The following is a 22,554-nucleotide window of genomic DNA, read 5'->3' on the forward strand; positions in this document are numbered from 1 at the left end:
AGTGGGGTGAGAACAGGGCAAGGGGATGCTCCAGAGCCACTTGAAGCCACGCAGCAGTGCCTCTCCTTGCTTTCCTTGGCTGAATGTCACGGGGAGGGCTGAGATTTCCCTAAATCCCGGGGCTGGCGTTCCTCAGAGGGCATCGCAGAGGATGCTGCAAAGGCAGCTGCTGGTGCCGTGTTTTCATCCTCATCCTCATCCTTATCCAGACTTCCCCAAAGCCTGCGGTGGTTGAGTGCCCCCTCCTCGAAGGGAAGTCAGCCACATCCTGGTTGAGCATCGTTTCCTCTCACATGTTCTGCATTTCCTGCTGCTCTCTCCCCCTCTTCGGGTTAGAAGTCTGTTCCCATGTGAGCTGGGATCATGGGAGTGGGAACATGGCCTGGAAGAGGGGGACCTGCAGCGGGTCCTGCCATGGTGGGGGGGGACCTGGGGGTGGCAGGGAGATGGAAGGTGATGAATGGAGTTTCTTTGCCATGTGAGGTTCTCACCCTGGTTTTCCTTGAAAACCTTCTGCTGTGAAGGGGTTGGTTTTAGGTCTGTTTTCTATGGGGAGAGAGTGGTGTTCCTCGGGGTGCAGCCTGGTGACAAAGAGCTTTCACGCCTCTGTGCAGCTTTTCTCCTGGAAAAGGGAATGAGGAGGAATGAGAAGGAAGGCTCTTCTCCAAAAGACCTTGCAGAGATCCTGAAACCGGGAACGGCTGGGGTTGATTCCCGCTCCAGCAGCATGGTTTTCCTTTTACATCATCTTGTCAGGGAGCAGAAAACGTGGGACACACATTATTTTATCCCAAAAAAATGACAACCCCAGCAGCTCACATGGCTGGGAATGGCATTTTGTTGTCCCAGAGCTCCTTTGGAGCAGCAGATTTTGCTTTGCGACTTGGGCCCCGGTGCTTCCTGTCCCACCACACTGCAGATCATCCCCATCCTCTGCTGTGCCAGCTCTGGAGCCCATCTCCATTCCTTTCCTCCCCTCCGTGCCCACAGGCAGCTGCCTGTAGCATCCAGGAGGGATTTTTCTCCCCATGCACAACTGGCTTGATGTTTCCTGGGGCTGCTGCTGGGTTTTCAATGGGATGGTGGCATCGCAGCCGCTTGTCCCAGCTCGGGATGCTCTGATCTGAACTTGGTGGTGGGGATCAGACCCAGAGACAATTAAGTTATAACCAATGTTGTGAAGTCTGTGACCAGGGACAGGGACCGATTATTAGGTGGCAGGAATTATAAGTAACACCAAACAGGGCTTCAGATGCCACCGTGATCAAGAGTGAGCCAGCCCCTTCGCTGGTGGAGCTGGATGTGGATGAGGACTTCTCCCCACTGCGTCATATCTAAGTAGCGAGTGTTCAACTGAGGACGGTGAAGGAGTAAGTTTGACTGGAAATAGGGTGAAAAGCTTCAGCTGGAGGATGGGTTTGGTGCCTGTTCCTTGACCAATGTCATGCAGCACAAGCGGCCACCAAGCAGGACCAGTGGGAAAAGGCAGAGCCATTCGGTTCCCAGCAGAGAACCATGGAATGCTTTGGATTGGAAGGGAGCTTAAAGCTCCTCCAGTCCCAACCCCCTGCCACGGGCAGGGATACCTTCCATTAGAGCAGGTTGCTCCAAGCCCCATCCAACCTGCCCTTGATGTTTATTACAGTTTAGGAAGACAAGAGGAGGATTGTCAAGGCTCCCTGCTTTTTTTCTTTCCTCCTGCTGAATTTGGCATGAAAAGAGATCAAGACTTCCAGGAAATTCTGTAGCTTTGACTTCTAAATAAAAACCCCCTGAATTGGCAAGTGATGGTTCCGTAATAACATCTAATTGCTTTTGGTATTTTGAAAATAGAGTGATTAAATGTGCATGTGTAACACAATCTGCAGATTGGCTACTGCGCTCGCAAGAGGAACTTTTGGGGCTTCCACCGTGCGTGTGATTACCAGGCTCCTGTTCACGAAGGAGGAGATGTCACTTCAGTAGCTCTCTGCCCCTTTGCTGCTCGTGCAGCCGGGGCTCGCTGTGGGGTTTGCTGCCCTGGGTGTTGTCACCGTCACCCTCCTGTATCACCCGTGCCATGCTCTTGATGCGATGCTCTTGATGCGGTACCCATTGCGCATGGAAAATGCGCTCCATTAGAACCCAGCTGGTTTTTGCCAGGAGAAGCTGCTCTTTGCTTGTTGTTTTGGTCCTTATTTTGCTATTTGGAAGAAGGTTTTTCCCTATTTTTAGCAGGAGAGCAGGTATCATTAAAGTTTATTTCCCCTCCTTGTCATTGTAGTAATTGTAGGTGATGGATGCGCCTGAGCTGGTATGGGTCCAAATTCAGCTCTGGCGTAAACAGATCCTCTGAAAGCACAGAAGTTTCTCCCCATCCATCCATCCATCCCTCCCCATGTTGTAATTCCCGACTTAGGGACAGCCTGGTGTCCACACCCGAGGGCTGGCTCCTGACTCTTTAACTCCATGAAGGTCACCGAATCCTTGGGGCAAAGTCATCGTCTTTGCGGTCCAGGGGCTGTCCTGGGGGGGACCTGCCCGTCTCGGGCACCTTCCCGTGTTCCCCATCCCCACTCCCAGACCTCAAACTGTCCCGGTTGTGTTTGCAGACGTTAAGAAAGAAAGGTTTTAACGGCTGTGACAGCCCGGAGCCCGACGGCGATGACTCCATAGACCAGAGCCCCTTGATGGAGGATAAATACCGTAAAGGCAGCGAGGATCTGGATATCCTGTTCAAGCGCTATGGTGTAAGTACCGGGCCCCCTTGGCTGGAAAACCTTCATTATATGTTCTTCTTTTGTTTTGTTCTCCTTCTGTTCCATTTCCCCTCCCCGACACCCCCCTTCCGTGTCCTGTGTCCCCCCACCCCATCCCCAAACGTCACAGGCGCTGAACAAGAAGCACAGGGAATGCGAGAGCCCAGAAGGGGATGAAGTGTTTGCTCTGACCCCGCAGACCGAAGAGAAGTATAAAAAGATTGATGAGGAGTTTGATAAAATGATGCAGAGTTACCGGCTCGCAGTGAGTAGCTGGTGGTCTGCAGCCCCCCTCCTTTCCCTTCCGAGTGATGGAGGGGCTGCCTTGTGCATGGCTTTGCTTCGGAGCCGTGCTGTGCCTTGGGAGCCGATGCGTGCAGCCCACCACAGCCCCGAATGCACCCTAGGGGTGAGAGGCACGAGGGGCCTTGGGGGTCCCTCCTGTTTCCCACCGGGAGGAGCAGGAGCATCCTTTGGGAAAGCCATTCCCATTAGCTCCAGCGTTCCTGAGCCTCGGTGGCTCCAGCTTGGCAGTGAAGGAGGATGTTCTCCCCATCTTCACTGCAAATACTGGCTTAAGGCCTCTTTTTCCCCTCAAAACCAGGTTTGTTTTGCCTGGATTAAGACTCCAGGTTCACGCCATGCCAGCCCCTCACATCCTTGTGAGACTTTGGGCTCTTCCACATTAATTCCCCCCAATCCACCGAGCCCTCGGGGCAGCTGGTGGCCGTGGCAGGAATCCAGGGAGGTTTTAGCCTGTGATCCCGGAGCCGGCACCGGGGTGGCATCAGGACAGTGCTGGAAGGGATTTGTGTCAGGAGACAGGAGGAGGAGGAGGGACACGCTTCAAATTAGCTGTTAGTTCAAGGGAGCAGAGACTGTTGATGCAGGGGAGGCTCCTTCAGAGGGATTAGCCCTGAGTTGCTGCAGCCAGAACTGATGCTGCCCGGAGCAGAGCAGAGGCTCATTCCTAAGGGCTGGATGAAGCAGTGTCATAATTCCCCACACCCAGACCCCCTCCCCACCAGAAAATAACCTGCCCTTTGGTGCTTTGCAACCCCCACGAGTTAAAACTCCCATCTCCTCTTGAGAATTAGCCCTTGTGACGTGCACAGCTCTTCCTTGTGCTGACTCAGCAGGTGAGCTCCAGGAGCCTCCCAAGGTCCCCAGCATCTGCATCTCCATCCCCTGCACCTGCAGGGGTGATGGGGGGTGGCTGCCCTGAGCGCTGGGAGAGCTGAGGATGGATGCAGGCAGTGATGGATGCTCAGAGCTATGCCCCCCAGGCTGGGTTTAGTGCAGGGTGAGCTCCTGCAAGGCTTGGCTCTGCCTTGGCCTCCCTGGTTTCACTACTGGGGAGCGGGTTTTAGCCCTGGCACCCCCCCAGTACCTGACACAAGCCCTGTCACTGGTGCAGAATAGGTCGAAAAGTCAGTAGAGGTTTAAGCTGGGTGTAGAACCACCTCAGGCAGCAGGGTCTGCTCAGCATCTGTGTGTGCCTGCTGCCAAGGGAGGGCTCCAAGCAGGCTCCCATCATTGGAGGCAGCATCCAGCTGGGCCACAAAGGAGCTCTCCGTGCCCTGAAGTCATTTTGGCTGGTGGCATTCAGGTGTCGTAGTCAGGGCGTAGCATCGGGCTCCCCCACTAAACCTCCGTGTGCAGCGAAGGGACCGAGCGATGCAGTTGAAGAAGACGCTGCTTCCTTTATAACCAGCTGGGTTGGTTTTGTGTGTGACAAGAACTAACCAGCCTCAGCACCCGGGGAAGCTTAACAACAGCCTTGTTTGCTCAAGAGAGGCCTCGGCGTGGCTTCTGCGTTTGGTGTTTGGAATTGCTTTGAGTGGGAACAGGAATCCTTGAGGTTTGGCTGCTGCGTGCATCTCCTGCCCCACGTTTTGGGTTGACGTGCAAGCTGCCTTCCCTAGGGGTTGGGGTGTGGGGGGGGAACCTGGGACCATGTTGCTGGTGGCCTGGGTTGTGCGGTGAGATAAGAGACAGATGAAAAGCAAACGTCCTCTCTGCAGGTGGGGTACCAGCCTCTTGGTTTTGTCAAGGCGTTGTTTAAGGTGCGATGCACAAGGGGCAGCTTTTGCCTTCCTTTCCCTTGTGCACGGGCACCGATGGGTTTGCAGTGATGGAAACCCATGAGGCACTGACTGGGAGGTGCCCCTGCCCGTGACAGGGGGTTGGAAGTGGATGACCTCGGGCTCCGTTCCACCCCAGCCCATGCTGTGTCTCTGTGTGTGGTTCCGTGATTTACCCCCGGTGCCGCTCCCGGTGTTCCGGCAGTGCCCCAGCCACCTTCCTCCTCCTGGCTTTGCAGCTCCCGGCAGGAGCAGGGCGATTCCAGCTCTCCCCAGCAGTGGGGAAAGGCCGAGCCGGGTGCCCGTGAGCGCGGTGCCGCAGCGCAGGCTCCGAGCCGGCGTTCCCGGAGCTTGGCTGCAGGCACAGGATCTCTCTGAAGGACGGGATGCCCTTGAGAGGCTGGTGGGGAGGGTTTCCAGCAGCCACGCGTGGGTAAGCACCGTCCCACTCCTTCCCCCCGGCCTCCTCTCAGTCCCCAGAGGACAATCACCCGCCTAGGAGCAGCTTTCTGGAGGGGCAAGGGGCCCCCATCGTTGTGCGGTGGGGAGATGCTCGGCTCCCTCTGCCCTCACCACTCCCAGCTCCAGCCCTGGGATGGTCCCATCAGGCCCTGGGCTGCTCTGCCCCTCCATCCCTGAGCAAATTAAAGTGGGACTTTAGCAAAGCCCCTGCTAAAGCCTCTAAGCAGGTGCCTGCTCCTGTTAACGAAGAGCAAATCAGTGCCATAAGACAGACGCTGGGATAATCGCAGGGAGTCTGGCTCCAGCAGGGCACCCATAGGTGAAGCCGGTCCTCAACCCGCAGCCCCGGATAGGGCTGGAGCGATGCTCCTGCTCCCCAGGGTCAGCTCCTCCTTCCCAGCAGCTCCCAGAGGTGCCAGGGTGAATCCCAATGTCACCCTGGGGCCACGCCAGGCAAAACGAGCCTTTCCCAGCTGCTTGTCCACTGGCAGCAGTGCCAGCCTGTGTCGGTGATCCACTGCTGGCTCTCTGGGAGGGCTCTTCCCATCACAGGGGGGGAGATTTAGATTAGATATTATTAGGTATCAGGAAGCTCTTCCCTGTGAGGGTGCTGAGGCGCTGGCACAGGGTGCCCAGAGAAGCTGTGGCTGCCCCATCCCTGGAGGGATGCTCCGGTGCATCCCTCCGAGCTGCCAGCATGGGCAGGGGGGCCAGCAGAGCGGTGCAGGTCAGCAGTGAAGTGGGGCTTTGAGGTGCTGCCCCCCCCCTTTCCAGCTGCTGTGGTGCAGGATCAGGCCCCCTCTTGCTCAGAGCTTGCGACGTGAGCTCCCCTTCACCACTGCTCTCTGCTCAGTCCGCAGTGCCGGCTCCCAACTTCGCCATGCCCGTGACGGTGCCGGTGAGCAACCAGAGCACGCTGCAGTTCAGCAACCCCGGCAGCTCGCTGGTCACACAGTCCCTGGTGACCTCCTCGCTGACGGACCCGCGGCTCCTCTCGCCACAGCAGCCGGCGCTGCAGAGGAACACCGTGTCCCCGGGGCTGCCGCAGAGGCCGGCCAGCGCAGGTGAGCGATGCCGTGCCCCTTCGCACCCCTCCCTCCTCATCCTCGCTGGGGGAGCCTTGCTGGGTGTGCAGCAGCGAGCGTGGAGCATCCCGGGATGCAGGAGACCCCCGCGGCCATGGGTCCGGGCCAGGGGTCTCAGTGCGAGCATCACCTCTCTGCCTACCCCAGGTCTTGCTGAGAGCTGGATCCCTGCAGGGATGTGTTTTGAGGTTGGGAAGCACAAGGGGATGAGTCACCCGGCACCGTTCCCAGGCTTGGGGGTGGCTGCCGGCATCCCATCGCCGGTGGCACTCCGGTGACATGGGGCTGCTGCCTAAAAAGGGCCTTTTTGGAAGTCGGGCCCTGCTGGTTGCAGTTGGTCGCATGTGGATCCGGTGACAGATCGCAGGGAGCAGGCGTTTCCAGCGGGGACCGGCCATGGGTGGCCGAGGGCAGGATGGGGAGAGGAGGAGCTCATCACCCATTGCACCCTGCAGGAGCGGGGTGGGACACACACACACGACGTGTGGCCACAGCCCTGCAGTGTGATCAGGAGTAAGAATAGCGTGCAGAAAGCCCCTGCCTGCTATTTCGGTTGTCACAGATGGTCTGGAGAAATCACAACCGGCTGCAAATGGCAGAGCCACTGACTGCGACCGCCCGGACATCTGGGTGCTGAGAGCTCAAAGGGGCTTGGACAGGAGGGCGAAGGGTTGGGGGGTGCCCCCAGCAGTGGGTTGAGTGGGGTGAGAGCGAGCAGAAAGAGATAGCAGGGCTGGGATGCAATAGGAGCACTGGTTGGAGCTGGCTTGGTCGCTTGCTGCTCTCTCCACATGGTCTCATGATGGCTTGAAGCGCTCGGGTACCGCGATGAGCCCTCAGACCTGATGGAGAGGGCCCTTCCTGCTCTAAAAAGAGCAGCCTGAGCAGCAGAGCCTTCCTCGGCCACGGAAAGCCGTAGCTCTGGGTCCCTGCCCTCTCACAGGCCCCTCTGCTGAAAAGAAAGAGGCTTGGTTGCGGTGCAGAAGGCGCTGGAGGCTCCTCGTGTTTCCATCCCGGCGCTCATCTGAAGGGGGATCATTTTGTGGTTGCGAGCACAGAGGTGTTCCAAGTCCAACCATCTGCATCTCATTCATTCCCTGCCTGGGACACGGCCGAATCCTGTTTGTAGGAGCCAGGGCCTTGCATGTTAGAACTCTTTTTTCCCCTTCATTCTTTTCTTTACAGCAACGGGCTCGAGCGGAGCCGCGTTCCCAAAGCCAACGCGCGGCGCAGCCTTGGGTCAGGAGCCAGTGCCAGCTCAGGGACCCAAGGGGGTCTGCAGGGCTGGGAATGGGGCTGGCATCACTCCCCCAAGGGGATGGCCCCGCTTTGTGGTGATCACACGAAAGAAGGGTGCCTTGTTTTGGAGCCTTCCCCTATTTCAAGCTGTAAAAGGCTTTAGGGACCCGCAGCGTCCCCGGTCCTGTTCCCATGTGGGGAGCAAGCACATTTCCCTGCGTGGACGCGGCTCAGCCCTCCTGCTCTCCTGCTTTCAGGGCTTTGCGAGCTCAAACCAAGAGCACGGGGCTGGAAGGAAAAGGTTTGTGGCTCAGGCTTCCCCATCTGGGCTGGGAAGGGCTGGGCAGTGGTTAATGGAGGGCTTTGGGATCCGAGGCTCTTCATTCCCCTGCCCAGGGCTCCGGGATGACTGCGGTTGCAGCTCCGGTGCTGGAAAATCACTGCCTGCAGCGTGGCCAAGGCACCCTCGGGCTGTCAATAGGTGGCTTTGAGAAACAGCTTGCCAACAAGGCTGCAAAGAAGGAAAATCTCCTTGCGGGAGAGGCGAAACCTTCGGTTTCTTGGGATAAGAAGGGCTCTGGAATGGTTCTTCCCGGCACAGCAGGGAGCGGCGGCGCTTCCCAAGCGCTGGGACCACGGGAGGCCGAAGCGCAGCCACGTCCTGGCAGCACGGGGATGGTTTCCATTCGGTGTGAACATTACAGGGGAGGTTGTGTTTCACGTCTTGCTGCTGGGGCTCTCTTCTCCAGCAGCACCAGCCCCCCGTGTCCCCCCAAAGCGGGGCTTGGAATAGAATAGGCGCAGTGTTTTCCAAGCTGCCTCCTTTGGAGCAGGCTCCTGTGCTGCCTGGCTCCTTCCCAAAGGAAATGGATATGCCTGGGTAATGTTTCCCAACCTGATCACCAGGAATGCTGCTCATTTTGCCCAGGACGAGCAGCGCTGCTCGTTTTCCCCTGCGTCCCTCCCTCCCGCTCTCCCTCTTCCTCCCTCCCAAAAGGAGGGATGCTCACCCTGGTCCCGAGCGGATGGTGATCCCATGTTTCCTATTGCTTTGCAGGGGCGATGCTGGGGGGAGACCTGAACAACACGAACGGAGCCTGCCCGAGCCCTGTGGGTAAGTGAAGAGCCCTTGGCTCGGTTTGCTGCTCCTGGCCTCAGTTTCCCCGTGTGTAGCATAGGATTTTGCTTTGCCATTTGGCACCGTTGGTCGATGGAGAAGTGCAAAGGGAAGATTCTGGTGCGGGGACCCCCTTCACGTACCAAAACCATCAGCGCCTTCACTGGGGCTGCTGGGTTCAGTAGGGACCCCATAAGCAGGGTGCATGGCCTGGGGCCAGCATTTCCCCTGGCTCTTTGGGATCGCTGCAAACCAAGGGGCTGATGGAGGTGGCCACTGAGGACCGTGATTTGGGCAGCTCTGGGTTTAGCTCCCCGTTCCTGCCCTTGACCTGGGGTGAGTCACTTAACACCCGGTTCCTCCTTGCGCTCGGGCCCTATAAAGGTATTTTACTGCAAGGCAAAAAGCTCATTAAGGTCCTTTCCGCTGCGAGAGCCTCGCTGCTAACAAGGCTCAGACTTTGTGGCTTAGCTCCCCAGCTATAAAGTGCTCTAATAATACCTCCTGCCCCGTGCTCTGCCTCCGCTCCGCCGGCTGCGGGGCGAGCTCTTTGGGGCCAGCGCTTGCGTCGGTGCCTCCGGAGCCCCTGGATCCTGCTGGGAAGCAGCTGTGGGCTGCGGGCCAGGGCTTAGCAGCGTGGCTGCTGGCCATGCCGGTGAGGTGGAGGGGGAAGGCGGCCCTGCACCACTGGCCTGGCTCAGCACCCTCTGCAGGGAGCTCTTTGCAGTGGGGCTCCAGCACAGAGGCGGACGATGAAGTTCAGCTTTGCCCCCCCCCACCCCATTTCAAACCACACCAGAGCCCAAGTGCCACCGGTGGTGTGGATGGGGCTGCCCATGCCCTTCCCTGGCACCGCAGCCTGACCTTCACCCTGTGCATGGGTGGCAGCCGCCGTGTGAGCACGGGAGGGCAGCAAACCCTATTGGGGCAATCCATGGGGTTGGCATCTCCCAACGCGGGGCTCTACTGGGGCCGTTGTGCTGCAGCCCCCAACCACCTTCATGGCCCTTTTCCCCCCCCACCACCCCATCCCGGAGGCCACCCCAACGTCAGCTGCGGGGAGCAGCCGCGGCAGCGCGGAGCTTGGCAGGGCCCGTGAATGTCAGCATTGACGTCACCGGAGCATTCCCTGCGTTCCTGCTGCTGCTCCAGGAAACAGGAGCGAGGAGCAGGGACAGCCCGGCCGTGGCCAGCCCCGGAACCCCGCTGGCCCCACACCTCCCTGGGGCTCCCTGCGCCGGCTGCGGGCTGAGCGCGTGGCTCCGGCTCTGGCACCGCTTTGGGTACCTGGGACATCTCTTCCTTCTCTTTCTCCTCCTCCTCCTCCTCCTCCTCCTCCTTGCAGTGTGATCACCTGCTGCCTCTGAATCATCAGCCACCGGGTGCCTCTGGCCTCATCCTGCCGTGATGCGATGATGCGCTGCGATGCGGGCTGCGTCCCTGCATCCCGCGCACCCATGGCGTGCCCCATCCGTCCTCAGTGCCCGCGGCGGTGGGAATCACGCTGCCCACCCTGCCTGCCCCATCGCCAGGGTGCTGTGCCCTGGGTGTCCCCAGCTTGGCGAGGGCACAGGGCTTTAATTCACACCAGGGTGGTGCAAAGGCGGCCCCGAGTGCTCCGACATGCACAGGGACGTGCGTGCCCCTCAAAGGGGCCGTTACTGTGGGGCATCCGTGTCGGTGCCATCTCGGGAAGGGGAATGCTGTGGGGTTTCACGTGTCTTTTGGCTTTGCCTCCACTGGCTTCTGCGTGGCCACCGGCACTGCAAGGTAGAGGTCACCCAGAGCATTTGATGCACCTTTGTTGTTCATAGAGATCAAAGCCAGGGGCTTTGCAAGCGAAATGCATGTGGTTCATGGTGCATTGGGGTAGCCGGGACCTGATCTACGGCTGCCCACGGTGATTTGGGATTGGGAGAGCTCCTCCCTGGGGACAGATCCGCTCCGTGGCGCTGCCGCCGCCAGCATCCCTCCCGCGCCGCATCTCTGATCCCTGGCAGCACCCACGGCACCAGCCCCGGGTCCGTGGCCTGCTTGAGCTCGGGAACGCCGTGGTCCTCCCGGGCCGGCTCCGGGAGAGGCGGTGGCTGGGGCTTGGTCCCTGCTGAGCAGGCGCCGGGGCTGCGGCGGCGCTGCCACCAGCCGCCTGCTGAACTGCAGATGCAGCACGATGCTCGATGCGATTAATAATGCAATCAGCGACCTATTTTTCCTGGTCTAACGTGCCATGAATATGAGGGCTGAATCCTGGTGATTGCTAAACGCTTTGCTATCTTTGGGGCCTATTCATAAAGCAAGCCCAGCCCTCATCAGAACAGTAATCTGATCCAATTTATTCCTTTCCTGATGTTCATCAAATCTTTTCCTTTTTACATTTTTGTCTTCCTTTCCTTTCTTTTTCTTTCTCCCTCCCTCCCCCCCCCCCCCGCTTCCCCATCCCTCTTTGCACATAAAATCCTTAAGTGGGGCAGCAGGAGGAGGAGGAGGAGGAGGGAACCTCAGCTCTTCAAAGGGGCAGTGGGAGCAGCGAACTGAGTCCTCGCTCTGCCACAGCCCCCCTTTTTTTGCTGCTCTGGTGCCATAAAGAGACCTTAAAAGTGAACGGAGCAGGAATTATCCCCCTTTGCTAGGGCCCCGGTACCCTGCCCGAGCAGTGTAAAGAGCCCTTGCTGCAAATCAGGCCTCTCTCATTTGTTGGTTGGTATTGCAGTGCCAGCGGTGGGTTCCTGCAGGTCGAGGAGCTGCCCCTTGCAGGCAGCTTGGGGCAGGTTGGTTTGCTCGTGCTGGGGAGGATGCTCCCGCTGCAGGCATCTGAGTGCTGGGGAGGCTGCAGGTACCTGCCCCGGGCCTGTGGTTGAGCCTGCTTGGTGTGCAGGAGGGTTTTGGGGAGCCTGGGGGCACACGGGGCTGCTGCAGCTCATAGCCCCAGTGCGGGGCTGCTGCAGCTCATACCCCCAATGTGGGGCTGCTGCAGCTCATAGCCCCAGTGTGGGGCTGCTGCAGCTCATAGCCCCAATGTGGGGCTGCTGCAGCTCATAGCCCCAATGTGGGGCTGCTGCAGCTATAGCCCCACTGCAGGGCTGCTGCAGCTCATAACCCGATCACAGCACTGCTGCAGCTCATAGCCCCAGTGCGGGGCTGCTGCAGCTCATAGCCCCAGTGTGGGGCTGCTGCATCTATAGCCCCACTGCAGGGCTGCTGCAGCTCATAACCCCATCACAGCACTGCTGCAGCTCATAGCCCCAATGTGGGGCTGCTGCAGCTATAGCCCCACTGCAGGGCTGCTGCAGCTCATAACCCGATCACAGCACTGCTGCAGCTCATAGCCCCAGTGCCACACTGCTGCAGCTCATAGCCCCAGTGTGGGGCTGCTGCATCTATAACCCCAGTGTGGGGCTGCTGCATCTATAGCCCCACTGCAGGGCTGCTGCAGCTCATAACCCCATCACAGCACTGCTGCAGCTCATAGCCCCAGTGCCACGCTGCTGCAGCTCATAGCCCTGTTGCAGTACTGCTGCAGCTCATAGCCCCAGTTCCCCGCTGCTCACGGTGCATCCATTTCCCAGCGCCCTGCATTCACCTCCATCCTCTCTGGCGCCCATTCTCCTGCAGGGAACGGCTACGTGAGCGCCAGAGCCTCCCCGGGGCTCCTTCCCGTGTCCAACGGCAGCAGCTTGGGCAAGATCATCCCAGCCAAGTCGCCGCCGCCGCCGCCGGCGCACGGCACCCAGCTCGCCAGCAACAGCCGCAAGCCGGATCTGCGCGTGATCACCTCGCAGAGCGGCAAGGGCTTGATGCATCACTTGGTGAGTGCCCAGGCAGAGCCCGGCCGCCGCGGTGGCAGCGTGTCCCGTGCCAGCAGGCACCCTGCAGGGGGGGCTTTGCGACGGAGCCGGTGCAGCGCGGGCGCCTCTTCCCTGCCGTCGCACTGGGAGCGGGATGGGGCTTGGGTTCCCGTTTACGGAACCAGGGAATCAATCTTTAAGCTCATCCAGTCCGACCCATTCCCCAAGGCCAGCACTAACCCATGGCACTGAGGGCCCTGTGACGTGACCGCCTGCAGGGATGTTGTGGCCTCACCAGTACAGAGGCACAACCCCTGCCCCGGCCCCGCAGCCACACTGGTGCTGATCCAGGCCAGGATGCTGGGGGCCTCTTGGCTGCCCGGGCACAAGCTGCTCACGTTCAGCTCCCATCCATCAGCATCCCCAGCTCCGTGAGCGGTTTCCAGATGCTCTTCCCCAAGCCTGGAGCATTGCAGGGGGCCCAAAGGCTCCACAACAGGATGCCAACAGCCCTGTGCTGGCCACCAGTATGACCAGTGGTCGGCGAGGGCGCGGGGCTGGTGAGCGTGGTGGTGCTGGTTGGTGTTAATGGTACCTCTTGGTTTTCTCCCTGTTCTCCGGCGCGCAGACTGAGGACCACTTGGCTCTGGTGAGTTCCCTGTTGAGATGAGCATCGTGGCTGGGGTAGGGGGGGACGGGTTGGGATGGGACATGGGCTGCTTGTCCCTTTGGTCCTCACATCCTGCCCTGCCATGGGGCCATCACAGGGGGTGGACGCTGTTCCCTTTGCCCTCCGGGAATACCCGGCCCATTGCCACCACATGAGAGATAGGGAGGAAATCAGGCTCTTCCCATACGAAGGATATTATGTAAAGCCACTGGCTGCCTCCTGCCTCCCCCCAAACCTCCTTTGTGCACGGGGGGCAGCATTCCATGTTCTTTTTAATGGCTTTGGGGGGTTTTTCTGCCCTCCCGTGCCAGCAAAGTGAATGCCACCTTGTTTGTGGCAATGATTCACTCTGCTCTGTTGCTATTCTGGTGCAAGGCAGATGGGCGCCAGGTCAGCGCAGCGAGGGAAGGGCGAGCGCTGCTCTCGGATGCAGCTCGAGCAGCCAGGGAAAAGCTCTCCAGCAGCCCGGGAGTAAGCCAATGCCTCTGGCAGCCTGCGAGGAGCCACTTGGCCAAGGGGGAAGCTTTGGCAGCCTCGAGTTGTGCTGTTTTCCGTGCCTCAAACCCCCTCCCAAGCCGCTTCGTGCCTCAGTTTCCCCATGCGCAGAGTGGAAGCAGTCAGCTCCCGCCTCCCCATCTGCTCCCATGTCACCAGTCCCGCTGCCAGAGGGCATTGCCTGTCTCCGAGCAGGAGGAGCAGCTTGCTCCAGGCAAGGAATGAGCCCGCTTGGCATGAGCAGCCTTCATTGCTAGGCTGAGCTCACCGGCTTGGGTGCTGCCTGGAGGGGAAGCGCAAGGAGGTGGCGATGGGGGGATGAAACCCGGGCAGGGGGGACAGGGACCTCGGCACAGCTGGATTGGGAAGGGGAGAACCCAGCATTGTCCTTGTGGATTCACCCCTCGTGGTGCAGATCCCCCCCTCGCCTTGCTCCGTTAACCTTCTCCCTGGATTTGCTCCTTCCACATTGCTCAACCTACACACCACATCTCTCCGCATGGCAGCTCCCACCTCGTCATGCACACAGGGATGAGTCACCTGCCCCTCGCGCTGCCCTTAACCCTTTGCCCTGCCTGCTTTTGGGGTGCAGTTTTAGGCTCTGAGCCCTTTAAGGGGGTCCGGATGTGTCCCCCCTATGCCCCTCATCCAAGGGCTGGAGCAGGATCCTGTCAGCAAGCCCATGGTGATGCACGGGCTCACCTCCTGCATGGCTTTATAACGTGGTGCTTTGCAACCAGGAGCATTTTGCAAGGGGCACAGTGTGGGGCTGGGGCAGCGTGCGCACCCTCAGCATCCTTCCTGCATGAATCAGGATGCGGATCCGGGTCCGGCATCCCCACACTCATGGTGTAAATATAGGGGTGGGTGGTTGCTGCCCCGTTCCCAGCGCTGATACCCCCCTGCTCAACAGCATCCCCTCATCCCAACCCTCGGTTGTGGTCGGACTCATCCCCATGCCCGTGCTCTCCCAGGAAAAGCAGCTACCGGGGGGCAAAGGGGCTGTGGGGCCGCATCCTGCTGGTCTAGCTCAGGCTCTGGTGCAGGCAGGAGCGGGATGGGGCTGAATTCTGCCCCCCATGAAGGCATTTCCCTGCAGCCTCCTTAACCCGCAGGCTGCGGCCATGGCCCAGGGTGGTTGCCAGCGGGATAGGGGCCAGGATAAACCTGCTCCTGCAGCCCCAGGGCTTGAGCAATTAGAGCGCCGGTAATCGCCTTCAATGGGTGCTGGGGAGGCAGCGTGTGGGTGCAGGGGGCTCTCACCTCCGGAGGTGGCCAGGGCAGGGGTTTTAGCCTCCAGCCTTATCCCAGGCGGCTCCTGCGTGGCCATGAACCCACAGCCAGCCCCACAAGGCCCTGGGGATGCAGGCAGCCTAGTGCCAGGCACTGATTTAAGCTGGGCGCTGCCCTGGGCTTCACGAGGTGACGGGTGCCAGGGTGCTTCAGCTTAGAGGCAAGCCTCTTGAGGCCGATTTAAATCAGCTCAGCAGAGACAGCGCAGCTTATCTGCCTTGTAAACAGGGCTGGATGTGCCCACGTCACTGCCTGGAAAGCCGTGGGGCTGGGGGGAGGCTGCCGTGCACAGCTCCAAAGGCAGGAGTTTTCCATAGCGGACCTGCTAATGCCCGAGTCCCCCAAACCTCAGGAGGGCTCCGAGCGGGCAGGGGGCTGAGCACTGGGCTTGCTGAAGGGTACCAGAGGGCCACGGGATGGGCTGGGTTGAAGGGATCTTAAAGCTCCTCCAGTCCCAGCCCCTAGGGGCTCCTTCCCCTAGAGCAGGATGCTCCAAGCCCCATCCGACCTGGCCTTGAGCACTGCCAGGGATGGGGCAGCCCTGTGCCAGCACCTCAGCACCCTCACAGGGAAGAGCTTGTGCCTTGTCTCCAACCTGAACTTCCACCCTTTTTTACCCCAGGGCGGATGCAAACCAAGGCATCCCCTCCGTGCATGCAGGGACATCGCGGGTCCCTGCGGGTGAAGCCCAGCCCTGGGTACCAAGGTGACCTAAGGCCAATGCCAAGTGACCTGCAGATGAACACCACAGGGGCCCCCAATGTGATGGGGTGGTTTGCACCTTGCTGCAGTGAGGAGTGGCCCTGCTCAGCCCCACAGCCTCGGATGCTTCACAGCCTGGTGCATGCCTGGAGAGGAGGGGGGGGATGCAGCTGCAGACTGAGGTCTGGGGGGGATAACAAGTGCAATGCACCGGGCTCCTGACCCCTTCTCCCTTTGCTTCCCCAGCAGAACACGCAGCGGTTGGGTGGCTCCCAGGCAGCTCACTCCTTAACCACACCAGTTGTTTCCGTGGCCACCCCGAGCCTGCTGACGCAGGGGCTGCCTTTCTCTGCCATGCCCACAGCCTACAACACAGGTAAGAGCCCGCAGCCCTTTCGTGATGGGCAAGGGGTAGGTGCTGCTGCAAGCACGCGCCCGGCCCTCCCTCCTCACCTCCATCATCCCTCCTGGGGCTCACTGCCAAGGGTTTCACCGCATCGAAATCAAGGGGAGAACCAGTATTGAGCCCCCTAAGAGCTCCCTGTCCCATGCACAAGGGCTGTGAGGGCAGGATTGCGCTGTGCTGGCAGCTTGAAGGTGCTTTTAAGTGGGTGCTAATTACAGCTCCACCCATCTGCATGCTCTTGAGAGCTGGGGGTGATGTTGTAATAGGGGCTTAATGGAAATGAGCGTCGGGGCCCCTAAAACTTTGGGAGGAATGCAACCCAGCCTGCTTGTGGGCCATGGGAATGGAGGGGGATCATCTGCAACCCATCCACCAGGACCTTAAGGACTCGCTGCATGTCCTCCATAGCTCACTGGGGCTCAGAGCAGCCACGATGTCAAAAGCTGGTTGTCTGGAAGAGCCCGGAATAGGCACGTTGGGAACTCCCTCTCCTAATGAGTAGGTGTAGCCCACAGGATGCGTGCCGAGGAGGCTCCTCTCCCCCCCCACACACCCCGTGCAAGGCAGCCCCAGCCCTGTGCTCCACCAGCCCAAGGGCCCAAAATAGGCTGTAATTGTGCTCTCCGCGTGGGGACAGGAGCTGGGTTCCAGCTCCCCGGGCTGGTTTTCCTCCTGCAGTGACCGCAGGCACGGAAGCGATCCCACGCGGGCTCCCTCCGTGCCCGTGGCTGGGATGTTATCGGGGTTGTCATCGCCTGCATGAAAACCCTGCTGGAGGCTGCAGGTGCCCTGAGCAAGCTCCAAGCCTGGGCCGCTGGGGCTTGTTCTTTCCGGGGTTATCCTATTCATTGGGTGGGAGCTGTGTGGTTATGTTGAGCTTCTCGCTGGCCAGGCTTGCCCTTCCCCATGGCTGCTCTGCAGCCTGGTTGGGTCAAACCCAACTGTTCTCAGCTCTGAGATGGGAAACTCGTGTAAAACGTGACAAAAGAGGTATGGGATCGTGTTCCCTGGGAGGGTGCTGAGGTGGCTGCCCCATCCCTAACAGTGTTCAAGGTTGGATGGGGCTTGGAGCAAGTGGAAGGTGTCCTTGCCCGTGGAGCTTTAAGGTCCCTTCCAACCCAACCCAGTCTATGGGGTGGCTCCAGCTCTTGCCATTGCCCGTGGTGGTGGCGGCTGCCATAAGCAGTGGGTGTCAGGAGCTCCTCAACCAGAAGAGCTGGTGCTGGGGGGGTGAAAGGGCTGCGCAGGGCGAAGAGCCAGGCCCTGGGCCTCTCGCAGGGTGTGCTCGGCTCAGCCCGCGGCATTGGCAGCGGTTCAGCACCTTTGCAGCCACCTCTTTGTGCTCGGCTGCTGCTGGCGAGCGGGGCCCCCGCTGGGGTGGGGACGCCCAAACCGAGAGCGAGAAAGCAGGAGGAGGCACTAGGGGGGCACAGCAGGGAATGGTTTGGGTTGGAAGGGGCCTTAAAGCTGCTCCAGCTCCAACCCGTGCCGCGGGCAGGGACACCTTGCACCGGAGCAGGATGCTCCATGTTCGGGAAGAGCATCACCCCCATCCTTCATCCCCGCCCCACACCGTGCAAAGGTGGGGGGGGAATGGACCAGAGGGCGGTGGGCGGAGAGCGCCCTCTGCTGCCCGCGGGGGCGTGGGGCAGGGGGGCTCTTGGCGTGGCCCCTATCCCTGAGCCTGCCCCATGTCCCGATCATGGGAGAAGGATGGATGTGAGGGTGAAATCCTTCCCTGTGAGGGTGCTGAGGCACAGGGTGCCCAGAGAAGCTGTGGCTGCCCCATCCCTGGCAGTGTTCAAGGCCAGGTTGGACACAGGGGCTTGGAGCACCCTGCTCCAGTGGAAGGGGTCCCTGCCTGTGGCAGGGGTTGGAGCTGGGTGAGCTTTAAGGTCCCTTCAACCCAACCCGTTCCATGACTCTATCATCAGGCTGGCAGAAGATGCCTCATTAGCTGCCAGCTCTAATGACAGCGGGTCAGGGTTGGGGTGGGATGGAGCAGCTTTGGGGTGGCCGAGCCCCCAGCTCCTGGCACACAGGGTTGGGAGGGACAAGGGGGCTTGGGGCTGCTGCATCCCTGCAACCCAAGTGGTGATGGGCAGCGAACCATGGTGGGATGCTCTTGGGAGTGATGGCGAATGGCTGTGAAAGGAGAAGGAGAGGGGGAGAGCCTGGATGAAGCCTGTGGTGATGTCTGTGGCTGGGAACCACCCTCGGATGTAAAAGACCAAAGGGCAAGGAGTAGCAATGAGTAGGCCAGGTTGGATGGGGCTTGGAGCAGTCTGCTCCAGTGGAAGGGGTCCCTGCCCATGGCAGGGGTTGGAGCTGGGTGATCTTAGGGCCCCTTCCAACCCAACCCAGTTTGGGATGTCCAGTGCCCAGCCTCCCTGTGTGACTCCCTGCAGTAGCTGAGCCTCTCTAAGTCGTGGCTGGTGTGTGCCCCTGGTCTCCATCTCCTCGCAGTCCTCAGGGCTCTGCTGGAGAAGCTTTGACATTGAAGTGACCGAAGGGCTCCTTCCTTTCCAGATTACCAGCTGCCGAGCGCTGAGTTGTCTTCGCTGCCAGCATTCAGCTCACCCGGGGGGCTGTCCCTTGGCAACATCTCTGCCTGGCAGCAGCAGCAGCAGCAACAACAGCAACAACAGCAGCAACAGCAGCAACAGCAGCAGCAGCAGCAGCAACAGCAGCAGCAACAGCAGCCGCAGCAGCAACAGCCGCAGCAGCAGCCGCAGCAGCATCTGGTTCCTGTATCACTAGGGAATTTAATGTAAGTGAAAGGCTGACAAGAAACCTGGAGAGGGGCTTTGGGCAAAGGGATGCAGGGGCAGGACAAAGGGAATGGCTTTAACCTGCCAGAGGGGAGATGGAGGTGGGATCTTAGGAGGAATCTTCCCTGTGAGGGTGCTGAGGCGCTGGCACAGAGAAGCTGTGGCTGCCCCGTCCCTGGCAGTGCTCAAGGCCAGGTTGGACACAGGGGCTTGGAGCATCCTGCTCCAGCGGAAGGGGTCCCTGCCTGTGGAGCTGGATGAGCTTTAAGGCCCCTTCAACCCAACCCATCCTTTGGCTCAATGATTCTGATAATGGGTACCAGTGGCCACTCAATTGATGCTGCCCGTTAGAGTTGTGCAGGGTCTGATCCTGGCGCGGCAGTGACTGTTTCGTGGTGAGCTCATGGATTGTGATTCCTGGGGTCATCATAACCCTTAGTTCTCACCACGAGTCCAGATCTAGCGTGGAATCAGATTCATAATCTCATCCAGGTTGGCCGTTCTGGATTCCTTTGGGTGCGGGTTATGAGTTCTGTGCTCCGGCACCTAAAAGGCCACGGCAGAGATAATAACGAGCAACTTCCCATTATCTCCTCCTCCCTTTCTCCCCCCTTTCCTCCCTTCCCATTCCCTTCCTCCTCCTTTCCCAACCTCTCCCCCGCTGCCTCCCGGCTGCCCAGACAAGGGAGTCACTTATCCCACACCACCACTTTGACTGTCAACACCAACCCCAACATCAGCATCAAGTCGGAGCCCGTCTCGCCCAACCGGGAGAGGAACACTGCCACCCCGCTCAGCACCTTCCCCCACCAGCCCCGGCACGAGCCCACCGGCCGCTCGCCCGTCGACAGCCTCAGCAGCAACACCAGCTCCTACGAAGGCAGCAGCGAGCGGGATGATCCCGCCCGCCCCGATTTCGGCTCCTCCCTGGGCCTCCTGCGAGCCAGCAGCGAGCCCGAGGGCGAGAGCCCCTCCGTGAAGCGCATGCGGTTGGATACCTGGGTCACATAACGGGCTCCTCGCCATCCCTTGGCGCCGCGGGGCAAGGGCGGGAGGGGTGGGAGGGATGGGGCGAGACGGGTCCCGGGGATGGGATGGGATGGGATGGGATGGGGTGGGAGGGGAATGATCATAAACTGCCTGAAAAATAGCTTTAGGATTCTGTAGGCATTCATCCTAGCGCAGCAGGCGACGCGCGCAGTGCATAGCGGCGCTCCTCGGCTTGGGAATAGCCAGCGGGTGCTTTGGGAAGGGAGGGATGGCAATCAAACGGCTGAGTCCTGCCCAAAACCAGCTGGGGATGCTCATCCCCGTAGTGGCGGTGGGGGCCCATCGAGTGCAAGATGGGGGGATGTTGGTCCCCCTCGGGAGGTGGGACCGGATCCCTGGGGAAGAGCGCCTGCAGCAAGGATGGGCTCGGAGGGGAGATGGGGCACAGAGGCTATCCCAAAGCGCAGCGCTGGGGCTCTCCCAGGCCCAGTGTGCAGGGGAGGGCGGCTCGGACGTGAGCCAGCTCTCGGGAAGGTTGAAGGGTTTTGGCAGGCACTGATTTTCCTAAATCAAAAGGGATAAGAAGGAGGAAGAGGCAGATTTGGGAGGCTTAAACCTGTTTGCATGAGGTCGATGCAGGCAGCACCCAAGGGAACTCCACTATTCCTGGCCACAACCATGTTCAGACTCCGGTCATCCTTTCCCAAAGGCTGGCCTCTGCCTGGGTGCAGTGTGTTTGGAGAGGAAGGATTCCTTAGACACTTCCATCCCACTGGACAGGGCTTGGAGCAACCATGCTCTAGTGGAAGGTATCCCTGCCCATGGCAGGGGTGGGAGCTGGATGAGCTTTAAGGTCCCTTCCAACCCATCCCATTCCAGGATTCTGTGATTCTTAATGCTGCTTTTACAGAAAATCACAGGTTTTACCAAACAGGATTGGGAAATGCATTGTAAAAATGCATTCCCCATTCCCATCCCACACAGGACAAAGCTTTAAATTGGAAAAACAGGAATACGTGATTCTCATTGAAAGATGCAGCTGACCTCGTTATCCTTTGGGGTTTGGCCTGAAGGCTTCTAGGCCTCGAAAGACAAAGGTGAACTGGGTGGAAAGGAAAGTCTCAATGGAGTGATTTAGTGGAGGGAAAAAGGAGGAAAACTCAAGGAATTTCCTCATGTTGCTCAGCTCTCTCTGAGCCCAAGATGCAGCCACCAGCTTAGGGATTGAGGGTTTGGAGATGGGCTTTCTCCCTGCAGGCGCTCTCCTCCAGGATGCTGGTCCCCATCCCCGTCCCCATCCTTGTCACCGCACCGGCGCCACCGGCACCAAACCTGCCCAGATGCCACCTTTGCCAAACAGCTCCTTTGGATGGGCTCTGGGAGCCAGGAGCGGTGCTGGGCTTCCCCCCCAGGCAGTGCAAGGAGAGAGGAGCAAAAAGTCACGGTGGGATTCATCCCCCTCCCCGAGCCTCCGTTGGCCAGCTCTGTGCGTTGATTCGTGGTGCTGATGGCAAACCAGAAGCAGATTTATGGAGATTTATCCACTTTTCCCAACCAAGCGTTTTTCCCAATGTTTCTAATGGGAAAAACACCCAAAACGTTGCTTATTATGAACAGGGATAACTTAAAAAGTGAGTGGTTGGAGGAAATCCTCCCAACACTGGGTGAAAATCAAGAGCCAAAGAGGGGAAATGGGGCGCATCCCTTCAGAGCCAACACCTACCCTGACTTTTCCCTCTCTCCCTGATGATGGAATTGGTTCGGGCTGAGACTCAGCACTGGCATCAGGGAAGCCTGTGCTCAGCCCATGACCGGTGCCAGCTCGCACCAAACCTTGCCCAGGTACCAAAGCTTGGGCTGAGCATCCTGCCCTGAAATCCCTGCCCGGGGGAGTCTCCAAGCCAAATTTCCCTATGGAAACCTTGGAAATAGCCAGTCGCTGCCACAGAGTTTGTCCAATTGATGATTTTCTTCCTTTTGAACGGTAAATGTTTAATTCCCTCTCCCATTCCCATGCTCCGTCGAGCCTCGGGACGGCTCCGGGCAGGTTCGATGTGGTCAAACCCCCTCCCGCATCCCTCCCTCCCCAAGCTGCATCCCGGGGAGATGCTCAGCTCTCACCTCCAAGACGCCAGCTCGGCACCGGCGGCAGAAGCAGATCTCCCTCCCTCCAGCTCCGGTTTTCCATCCGGGAAGCGGGAGAGACGCTGCGGACCGTGATCCTCCTCCTTCGCCTACGCTGACCCCCCTGGCCCCTTCCCGAGCCGGCGATGCCGGACGCGCACCTGAGCTCTTTGCACGGCCTTGCTTTGGAAATTAGGTGGGATTATCGACGTCTCATTGGTCTCATTTTATAGGTTTGATTTTGGGGTTCCTTCACAAAGAGAAAGGAAATAAAACCCAACCCAAAAGGGGGGTTCCTGCCCCGCTGGGGAGCAGCTTCTCCGGAGATCCCGGCGGGAAGGAGGCATGGAAAACCCGCCTGGCACTCGACGCCATCCACGCCGCTGGAGCATCCCTGCGGGGGACACAAAAACCATCACCAAAACTCCCCCCCCACCCCTCCATTTTTGCTCATGAACCTCATGCCCTGCCTCCCGACTTCACTCTTCCGAAGCTGAGAGCCCGGATGGAAAAGACCACAAAGCCCAGGCCTTAAAAACGCTCTGGGTTCCGTGGAGACACGGGTTTCGATCCACCCGGCGCCGCCGATCGGC

General features: G+C 59.6%; 1 protein-coding gene across 11 annotated transcripts in view; it reads left to right on the forward strand.

Moving 5' to 3' along the window:
- The window catches only part of MEF2D (myocyte enhancer factor 2D), a 59,563-nt gene extending 39,689 nt beyond the window's left edge, over nt 1-19,874 (forward strand). For 4 of the 11 annotated variants that reach the window (XM_062631647.1, XM_062631650.1, XM_062631648.1 and 1 more), the window contains 8 exons: nt 2,592-2,729; nt 6,138-6,348; nt 8,666-8,722; nt 12,338-12,531; nt 13,139-13,159; nt 15,917-16,046; nt 18,606-18,846; nt 19,528-19,874. In XM_062631647.1, the coding sequence (XP_062487631.1) occupies nt 2,592-2,729; nt 6,138-6,348; nt 8,666-8,722; nt 12,338-12,531; nt 13,139-13,159; nt 15,917-16,046; nt 18,606-18,846; nt 19,528-19,858 (1,323 nt within the window). In that variant the 3' untranslated portion in view covers nt 19,859-19,874. Of the gene's footprint in view, nt 1-2,591; nt 2,730-2,868; nt 3,004-6,137; nt 6,349-8,665; nt 8,723-12,337; nt 12,532-13,138; nt 13,160-15,916; nt 16,047-18,605; nt 18,847-19,527 lie in introns of all 11 variants that reach the window. The other 7 variants (XM_062631657.1, XM_062631651.1, XM_062631652.1 and 4 more) reach the window with 7 other exon arrangements.
- Nucleotides 19,875-22,554: the final 2,680 nt, after the last annotated feature.

Source organism: Pezoporus occidentalis, unplaced genomic scaffold (assembly GCF_034315485.1).
Source record: "Pezoporus occidentalis ecotype Australia unplaced genomic scaffold, CSIRO_AGI_Poc_V1 ctg370, whole genome shotgun sequence".
In the NCBI taxonomy this organism is placed as follows: Eukaryota; Metazoa; Chordata; class Aves; order Psittaciformes; family Psittacidae; genus Pezoporus; species Pezoporus occidentalis.